Genomic DNA, 10,136 nt, shown 5'->3' on the forward strand with positions numbered 1-10,136 from the left:
CCGGGGAGGCGGCGGGCGGCGGCGGCAGCTCCAACAGCAGCGGCGACGCCTTGGTGACCCGCATCTCCAGCCTGCTCCGCGACCTGCCCACCCTGAAGGCGGCCGTGATCGTGGCTTGCGCCTTCACCGCCTTCCTCATCGCCTGCCTGCTGCTGCGAGTCTTCAGGTGGGTCCAACCCCCCCTTTGCAGCCCCGCGGGCCAGCCTGCCCCGCCGCTCCGCCGCCCCGCTGTCACCGCGCGCCCTCGGCATCCGCGCGCACACCAGACGCTCCGGCCCCGGTGCCTGGTTGCATTTGTGCTACCCCGGGACTCCCGGCCCTGCCCCTCAGGCTTTTTCCCTCTTGCACACTAGAATTTTCTCCTGTTTGAACGATAAATGTATCCATATGTATATGTATAGATATGTGATCAGCCAGTCAGTCGTGTCCTACTCTTTGCGACCCCATGGTCTGTAGCCCACCAGGCTCCTCTGTCCATGGAATTCTCCAGGCAAGAAGACTGGAGTGGTTGGCCATGCCCTCCTCCAGGCGATCTTCCCGACCCAGGGATCGAACCCGTGGCTCTTATGTCTCCCGCATTGGCAGGTGGATTCTTTACCACTAGCACCACCAGGGAAGCCCGTAATGCATGCATATGTATACATAAAATAATACGTATATAAAATATTGAATTCCTTTTAACTTTTCATTAATGCTTAACACTAACAATAGCGCTTCGAATTCTGACAGCCTTACGCAGATTTTATTTTTATACCCATTTCCCAGATGAAAAATTTTCTGGAGAGGCAAGGTGGCTTATCCAAGTAAACTCAATGGTGGAAGTAGGATTTGAATCCAGGTCCACCTTACCCATCTTGCTGCCCCACCCTCTGTTTCCTTTGAGGGTCCCTGAGGTGCCACCTGCTTTTTTTCTTTTCATTGGTTCTGCTACGAAAAGAAGCAGTGTCTATCGGGTGGGCTGATTCCAGGATACCTGTTGGAGGCCCACTTTTTTGAGCCAGAGAGTTGGAGCCGGGCTCCAGGACGTTTGGCGGCCTTGGTGACCTCGGTGACTTTCTGCCTACCTCTGTGCCTGAATGAACTATCGCAGTGAAGATTTGCAGGGATGCGAGAGATCTTGGAGGCTGTTGTAGGTCTCTCAAGTTCAGGGAGAAAGTGGGAAATTAGGAAGACTGTCTGGATTAGGGAGCTGGAGAAGGCTACAGGCAATGCAGGGAGGGCTGCATTTCCCCCCATGGCTGGGAAATTCTAGTGTTGCAGGAAATGAACCAAATGTATCCTGTTACTCAGGCGGGCCTCCCGGAAATCTGGGCGTCTGCGTGTCAGTTTGTCCCAGCCTGTTCCCTCCCCTTCTGAGTTTACACAGAGTGCTTGGGTGTTTGATCAGCTGTTGGAGGTTTGGGGCCAGGGGTTTGCGAGCATTTTCAGAGCAGGAGTAGAAACCAGATCTGCAAAGGCAGGTCTGGGAGCTCTCCCGTGAGGTTTGTTGCTGAATGCTGTGTGACTTGGAGGCAAGGTGTTTCTTTGTGGGTCCACGGGATTAAATATGCCTGTGGTCCTGAAAAAATGGAGAAGGGAGCGCTGTGGGCCCACATTCTCCTCCCCCATCCCCTCTCCTCCCCTCTCCTGGCTCCAGCCACATTGTTCCTCTCTGTGCTGATCCCCTGATCTCTTCTGCACCCCATCGTACCCGCTGCCCTTCTTCCTCTGCTCGCAAACTTCAGTGGCTCCCTGTAGCCACTACCTGGGTGTGGCATTTGGGCGCCTTGAAATTAGCCCCGGAGCACCTTGAGGCCATCCGCCCGTCCTCTGGACCGCCCATCGCTTCTCTCCTTACACTCCTGGCTGATGGCTTGTGGATTTTCCGTTCCTGGGCCTGTCCCTGCCGCACACTTGCCGTGACTGCACGCGGCCACCAGGGCCCGGCTCCCACGCCCCTTCCTCTGGGTCGTTTTCCTGCACATAGGGGCCAGGAGGTCACTTCCCTTCCTGGCCACCCCCAGCCCCAACCTTGTTCATCCTCCAGACGGCCCTTCTCACATCAGGCTGGTGGCTCCCCTGCTCAGCAGATGGTCCTGGAGGGTGGGCACATTCCATCCTGTGCCCAGGCATGGCCTGGCCATCATCAGATGCGGCCGTCATCCTTTATGGCCTTCCCGATAGCTTGGTTACATTGAACATGGATGCCCCAGAGCAGCTCTGAGCCTGGGGGTTTGAAACATTTTGCTCAAAATAGGCCGCCCAGCCCACAAGGCGGTGTACTTTTTCAGAAGGTATTTGAACTATTTTGCCAGTCTGCTCCTTATTACCCAGGAGAGGGAGGAGAACACTCAGCAGCCTGCGGCCAGATGTGAGGGTGCACGTCTGAGCTGGAGAGGACGGGCCCTTGCTGGCCAGTGAGCCGACTGTGGAGAGAGGGTCCGACTTCTCAGGAGAGGCCATTATGGCCTTCTTCTTGCAGGGTCGAGTTTCCAGGGGGGACAGCTGGCACTCTGGATCTGATGTGGAGGGGAACTTTACAGCATCGGACAGCTGGGAAAGGCCTTGATGGTAGACAGTCCGGCCCCACGTGCTCCTTGGCAGAGAGGAAAATTGCATCTCAGTGACAGTGTTAGTCTCTCAGTTGTGTCTGACTCTTGCGACCCCATGGGCTGTAGCCCACGATGCTCCTCTGTCCATGAGGATTCTCTAGGCAAGAATACTGGAGTGGGCTGCCATGCCCTCCTCCAGGGGATCTTCCCGACCCAGGGATTGAACGGCAGGTCTCCCGCATTGCAGGAGGATTCTTTACTGTCTGAACCACCAGGGAAGCCCAGGGAGTGTGGGCTAAGTTATACAGTAGATTCTAGAACACTGCAAGCCCAGGGTATATACTGTGACCTTTCCACAGGCCCCTGCAGGCTGCCTTCATCAGGCTTCTTGAAGGCCTGTTGCCCTGGGTGGACATCCTCCTAGCTCCTTGCCTGCAGTGAACACATCCTGGCCATTCTGCCCCCAGTCTCCCTGCGTGGTCTCACCTGGGCCACACCCCTCCCCTGGGGCACACCCCCCGTCCCCCCAACCTGCCGGTGCTTCTGGCTCACTTTGCTCTGTCTCTAGAGTCACAGCCGTGTCCTTCAGGCTGGTGTTCCCGCAGCCAGCCTTGTTTCCTCTCCGTGCATCCTCCTTCTCTGTTCTCACACTTCTGCCCTCCCATCCCCGCAGGCATGGGCTCCTTAGTGTAGCTACCCGCTGGCTTTTCGTACCTGGGGTCCCACTCCCTCTCAAGCCTCCATCTCAGCTCTGCCGGCTGCCCCAGCCCTGCTTTATGTCCAGGTGTCCTCCAGGGGCATCTTGTGGCCCTAGCTCCGCATGTCACTCTGATCATCTGCATCAAGTCCCCTCCGCCGTCAAGGCGTCGTGACCAGCTCACTGCTGTTTGACTGCCTGGGTGTCACCTCCTCTGAGAAGCCCCCCAGCCAGGGCCCCCAAGTGCTCCCAGAGGACACTCGAGATTTGAATTTTCTACTTGGGGTCAAGAGCGTCACCAGACATCCCAGGTGGAGGGCTCCTAAGAGCGAGACTGGCCGGTACTCATTTGTGCCTCTCTAACGCCTCCTGGGGCTCCAAGCACAAGCTGGCATCTAATATGGATATTTTTAGCAAATGAATGAACCCCTGAGTATTTTGCCTTGTTGGTGCTTCCCAGAATGTCTCTGCGATGAGCTATGTGGCTAGTGCAGGGAGCCTGTGAGGTAGGAGTTTGTCTGGATGGGGGCCACCATTTCCAAGACGATGGATATGAAGAGCGGGAGAGTGTAGTATGTGTTATTGCTTATATAGAACCCTAGCCCATGTGTCTGTTTTCCCTGAAGGAGTCACTTTACCAGACAGCAGAAAGAATGTGGATCCAAGGAAACTGTTAAACTTAGAAGCAAAGAAAGGTATACACTTTTAATCAAGCAATTCCATTTCTAAGGTACACACATTTTTTTACTGCGATATCTATTCTTTGTTTCAAATTTTATTACTTCAAAGAGGAAGCAAAGATGCATGATCAATGAAGTTCAGAGCAGTTCTGTTTAATAGTGAAAATGTTTAAGTAAGCTTGGTATCTAACAGTTGATTATACAAATTATGGTAGTCTTTATAACGGAATACTGTGCAGCCGTGAAAAATGATGTTGGTCTAACACTATATACTGTTAAGTGGAACAGGTTACTAAAACCATGTGTAGTATGATCTCATCAAATAGATAAATTATATATATATGTATATATATGAATGTGCAAAGAAATTTTTGTGTGTACACATGTGACTGTGGGAGATACTTAAATTTTTTTTTAATTGGAGGGTAATTGCTTTCCAACGTTGTGTGGCTTCTGCTGTATGTCAGCATGAATCAGCCTTAGGCATACATGTGTCTCCTCCCTCTTGAACCTCCCTCCTACCCTCCACCCCACCCCAGCCCTCTAGGTTGTCACAGAGCTCTGGGCTGAGCTCCTTGTATTACACAGCAGTCTCCCACTGGCTGTCTTGTGTTGCACGTGGTAAGTAAGTAAGTAAGTCACTTCAGTCGTGTCCGACTCTGTGTGACCCCATAGATGGTAGCCCATCAGGCTTCCGCATCCCTGGGATTCTCCAGGCAAGAACACTGGAGTGGGTTGCCATTTCCTTCTCCAATGCATGAAAGTGAAAAGTGAAAGTGAAGTCGCTCAGTCGTGTCCGACTCTTTGCGACCCCATGGACTGCAGCCTACCAGGCTCCTCCGTCCATGGGATTTTCCAGGCAAGAGTACTGGAGTGGGGTGCCACTGCCTTCTCCGGCATGTGGTAATGTATATGTTTCAATGCTACTCTCTCAATTTGTCCCACACTCTCCTTCCCTTGATGGGTGCATGTATCTGTTCTCTATGTCCCCATGATTCTTTATAATTTATTTATTATGTGCTTATTGTTTATGATGTGTTTCTACATTGTCTGAATTTCCTTTCAGCAGACATTTATTCATTTTCTCTCTGTGCACTCAACTGTCTGCTGCCCCCTTAAATGTGTTCTCCTGAGGACCTGTGTAAGAGTCTGGGGTGGACCCCTCGCAGTGGGGCTTCTGGGTCCCAGGGGTGCTCTTACTTGGCTTCCTTGAGGATGTATCAGCTTACCTTCCCACCCTCAGTATCTGGGGCTCTCAGATCCTCCCATCATATCTGACACTTAGTATTATCTGACTTTCTAATGTTTAAAAAAAAATAGATTTTTTTCCTGGTAGTGAGAACTTTTGGGGTCTACTCTCCTAGCTAGACCTCTTAGCTGCTCTCTTTTCTCATCTGTCCTTTCCCGGGTATGACTGGGTATCTCTATGCTTGTTTTTGCAGATCTCCACTTCTTCCTGAGGTTGAGCCGCTGTCTCTTCCCATACATATTCTTTTTATAATTAAATTTATTTCCCTTATGCATTAATCAATCTGATGTCCCATCTACAGAATCATTTACAGCTTTTTCATGTATTGGAATTATTATGGAAAACTATTTTAAGACTGAAGACAAACTTGGAGGAGGGAAAGGCAGTTTTAGTGCCCGTTGGTGAGGGTATCTTCGTGTGTGTGTGTGTGTGTGTGTGTATGTATGTGTGTGTGTGTGTGCAGTTCTGCCTGGCTCGCAGTAGGGCCAGCCTTCCTGGGTCTGTTACTGGTTACATGGTTATGAGAGCTGGAAGGAAATCAACAAAGAAGCTGTGTTTAGGAAGTAGAAAACTCCTCTGTGTTTGGATGTTAGGAAGCATCTCATGGGGTTGCATGGACTTGGGGATAATGCGTGTAAAGCCCAGTAGCTGCTGATCAGAACCATTTGCCCTCCCCCGCCCATGCTCTCTGAGATCAGGCTCTATCCGCTGAGAGCCAGGGGGAATCTAACTTTACTCTCTGGTGTCTTATGAACGAGGTGGAGACAAGTCACAGAGTGCCACCTGAAACCACGACTCTCCTTTCCTCATCCTGGGAAGCTCCCAGCTCTCTTGCCAGGCCAGGTTTCTCCCAGATCTCTGTTGGCTGCCTGCCCACCCCCTTATTTCAAAAGCTCTGTAAAATCGTCTTATCTGAAAGGATGGTTTGTTTTGGTGCTTCCTGGGGGACGAGGAGGAAGACAAATTCTAGGTGATCTGATATTGCCCAGCTGTCGCACTTGGATCAATGGCAAAGATACACGCCATCAGAGCCTGAAGACGCTGGAACCGCGGGAGCTTAGTTAATTACTAAGGCAGGTCTTTGAAAAGGAGCCAGAACATTTCCTGCTTCTCCTGGGATCCCCTCATCTCCCATTGTTTGTCCAGAGAATGAAAGTTATTTAAGAGAAAATATAGAAGCTTAATACTTTCAGGATTTGGGGGCAAGTATTCTGAAATGTTTTTAGTTATTGTTCATTAGTGTATAAATATTATTTTAATAAGTTGGAGTTTTGGGCAGGGCCCTGGTTACAAAGTTAAACCCCTTTTTATGACTTTGGGTTTGTGGTGCTTGTGTAGCACCAGGAGGTCATTTTTTAAAAAAAATTATTGAACTATGATTGATTTTCAATGTTGTGTTTAATTACTGCTGTGCAGCAAAGTGACTCAGTTATACACATAGATATTCTTTATCCTATTCTTTTCCATATGGTTTATCACAGGCTGTTGAAAATAGTTCCCTGTGCTGTACCTTGTTTATCAGGAGGTCCTTTTTAATTGCTTGGTTAAAGCTTTGAATTAAGGGAAGAGTGATAGCTGTGAAACATATCTATCTTAGTTTTTGCTTTGCAGAGTAATTTCCTTTTTTCTTTGTTTTCCAGTTCTGTGGAGATAACACAGACATACCACACTATGTAAGTTTCCATGGACAGCATAATGACTTGATTATGTGCATTATGAAATGATGACCACAATAAACATAGTTAACATCCATCATCTCTGATAGATCCCCCCAAAAGGAAAAGAGATAGTTTTTTTTTTTTTCCTGGTAATGAGGAATTCTGTGGTCTTAGCAACTTGCCTGTCTATCACACAGCAGTGTTAGCTGTAGTCATGGTACCCGCTCCATCCCCAGGACTTACTGGTCTTGCTGGAAGTTTGTACTTTCATCCAGTTCCCATGGGTGTTTAATTTTATACACCACAGTGAAGGAAGTGTTAAATAAATCGAATCCAGCAAAAGTCCAAATTAAAAGCAGAGAGGGGAGGGAGCATGCCCTTGATTGAGATCTCCACCAAGTTAAAAGAGGGACTGTCAACCAGAATGAGGTAAGTTAGAAAGAGAAAAACAAATGTAGTATAGTAATGCATATATGTGGAATCTGAAGAAAATTGGCAAAGACAATCTTATTTACAGAGCAGAAATAGAGACACAGATGCAGAGAATGAAGAGAATGAATGTATGGACACCAAAGAGGGGAAAGGGAGGTGGGGGGAATCGGGAGATTGGGGCTGGCATATATACACTATTGATGCTCCGTATAATAGCCTCTGTTTTACACATGGTATAAACGTCCCTGATGCTGGGAAAGACTGAGGGCAGAAGGAGAAGAGGGCCATCAGAGGATGGGATGGCTGGATGGCATTCCTGAAAGAATTGACATGAACTTGGGCAAACTGCGGGAGGTGCTGAGGCACAGTCATCACCTGGAGTGCTGTGGCCCCTGGGGTCCCAAAGAGCCAGAGGCGGCTGGGCGACTGACAACAGCAACAGCAGAATGGAACAGAGCGCCGATGACAGCCCGCTGTGCAGTGCAGACAGTGCCGAGAGGAGATCGCGGATCAGAGCCCGCTGTGCAGTGCAGACAGTGCCGAGAGGAGATCGCGGATCAGAGCCCGCTGTGCAGTGCAGACAGTGCCGAGAAAAGAGCGCTGATCAGAGCCCGCTGTGCGGTGCAGACAGTGCCGAGAGGAGATCGCCGATCAGAGCCCGCTGTGCAGTGCAGACAGTGCCGAGAGGAGATCGCCGATCAGAGCCCGCTGTGCAGTGCAGACAGTGCCCAGAAGTGTGCTTACTGCTCTGTGGTGACCTGAATGAGAAGAGATTAGAGAAAGGGGGGGTACAGGTGTGCACATGACTGGCTTGCTGTGCTGTGCAGTAGAAACTAACACAGCACTGGAAAGCTCTGCATGTGGGAGGAATAGGGCTCTTAGAGTTTCTTTCCTGGGGCGGATTCTGCCGCCTTGGGGTCATTTGGCCCCAAATGAACAAATGTGTCTATAGACCAAAATATGTCTTTTTTATCTCCCAAATTCAAATCATCTGGCAATTTCCGGGAATGTTTTTGGTTGTCATGACTTGGGGAGGGGGCATTTTGTGGCCAGAGATGCTGCTGGTAGGCATTCGCCAGTGCCCAGGACAGAGCCGCTCACCAGTGCCAGCCCCTGATGCCAGTAGTGCAGGCGAGCACCTTCTGGCAGTCTCCGTCAGCAGGTGACCTAACTTTTCTGGGCTTCTGCTTCCCAGTGCTAATTAAAGTCCCTGCTGCTCAGGGCTGTTGGGGTGTTTGCAGTGAGACTGGGTCTATCAAGTCCCTGGCTCTCCTTTGAGCAGCCAGGTGTCTCCTATTATATTGAAAAAATGATCCAGAAAGCAGACGTAACTTATGCCCAACCTTTTGGTCTTGCTTTTGCCAGTAAATGAGGATTCAGCCATATGGCCAGGATCATTAGACAGGTGCATCTGTTTCTGAGCCTTTCAGAAATGAAACTGGTGACTCTTTAGCCTGTGTGAGCTTCCCTGGACACTGAGGACCCCACATAGTGTCCATCCCCCCTACTACTGAATTTCCCTGGGGAAGGAGTGCCTCATGACCGTCCTTATTAACAGGACTGTGGGGCCCCAGGACCTGCCACTGAGTTCTTCTACCAAATTGGAAAGGGACGAAAATCCCTCTTTAATTTAAACCTGAGCCCTCCAGATTAGCTGGCTTTGCTCACAAGCTCTTATGTCCATGTACCCACTGAGTTTGGGGGCTTTGCAATCACAGGCTCTTCTTGAGGTATGGTGGGGCACAAGTGGGGTGAGGTGGGGGTCTCCAGTGTCAGTATCTGCAAGAAATTCTGTAAGGAGAGTGTCTCAGGAGGGAAGCCCTCCAGGATTTAAGCAGAGAAGGTTTCATGGGTTGTGAGTGGAATTTTAGTTTTATGACTGATGTTTTGTTTCTATTTACAAAGGGAAATTCTGGAACCATGAATTTAGAATCATGTTGGCATGTTTTCACTTTTAAAAATCTGTATTTAATCTGAGGTGATCTGCCAGGAATCCAGACTTCATCCCCAGGGTGCAGGGAGAAGGCAGTCCCTTCTCATCGGCAGGTGTGGAGCAGAAGAGGGGCCGTGGCAGAGCCTGGACAGGGCTCCTCAGGCCTGGGAAGGCCTCGGGGCCTTGTAACCTCTTGGATGTGGGGCTTCTTTGCACTCAGAGCTCCACTGGTCTTGCTCCTTCTACCCATAGTACAGATGAGGAAACTGAGGCCCAGAAATGGGAAGAGTTTGTTAAGCTCACTCAGTGAGTTTGTTGGAAGAGGAAAGCTCTAGACTAGGTGTGCTGATGCTCAGATGTGGTGTGCTTGGCTTTAGCCTGGTCATTTGGTTCTCCCCAAAGCTCAGCTAAGGATCCAGCAGAGAGCATGGCTGAGTGGATGGAGAGATCCTTCCAGTGTGTTTAATGAGACTGACTGGAGAAGGAAATGGCAACCCACTCTTGCCTGGAGAATTCCTTGAACAGAGAGGTACAGTCCATGGGGTCTCAAAGAGTCAGACGACTGAGTGACTAACGCTTTCACTTTCACTGGAAGATAAGAAGGTGTGGAAGAAACGGTCAAGGTGAGGAGTTTCCAGTTCAGTTTGGGAGATGGGATAATGCCTTTGTGTGATTTTCCTTGGCAGGTAAGAAACAGTCCAATTCTGTAGGGAGTCATGTGTCAAAAGCAGTACTTGATAAGTTGCAAAAGGACCTATCAAAGCCCCAGGGACTTTGGTGGGGGACGCAGGGGTCAGGGAAAGGCATGTGGGGAGAAGGGAGGAGGATTAGGACTTGACGGGGTGGGAAGAGAAGCAGAGGGTCTTTCAGGACCAGCTGGCCGGGCAGGTTTTGGGGTGGACAGCATTTGCGGAAACGATCACTTGGGAATCATGGTGACAGTAATAATAGTAGCA

The 10,136-nt window shown here is 49.9% G+C and overlaps 1 protein-coding gene across 1 annotated transcript in view; it reads left to right on the plus strand.

The window, feature by feature from the left end:
- FAM174B (family with sequence similarity 174, member B) overlaps window positions 1-10,136 on the plus strand; it is a 92,796-nt gene that overhangs the window by 50,947 nt on the left and 31,713 nt on the right. The window contains exon 5 of the mRNA XM_010832178.1: window positions 2-166. Within this exon, the coding sequence (XP_010830480.1) occupies window positions 2-166 (165 nt within the window). The remainder of the gene's footprint in view (window position 1; window positions 167-10,136) is intronic.

The sequence above is a fragment of the Bison bison genome, unplaced genomic scaffold (genome assembly GCF_000754665.1).
Source record: "Bison bison bison isolate TAMUID 2011002044 unplaced genomic scaffold, Bison_UMD1.0 scf7180017860443, whole genome shotgun sequence".
NCBI lineage: Eukaryota > Metazoa > Chordata > Mammalia > Artiodactyla > Bovidae > Bison > Bison bison.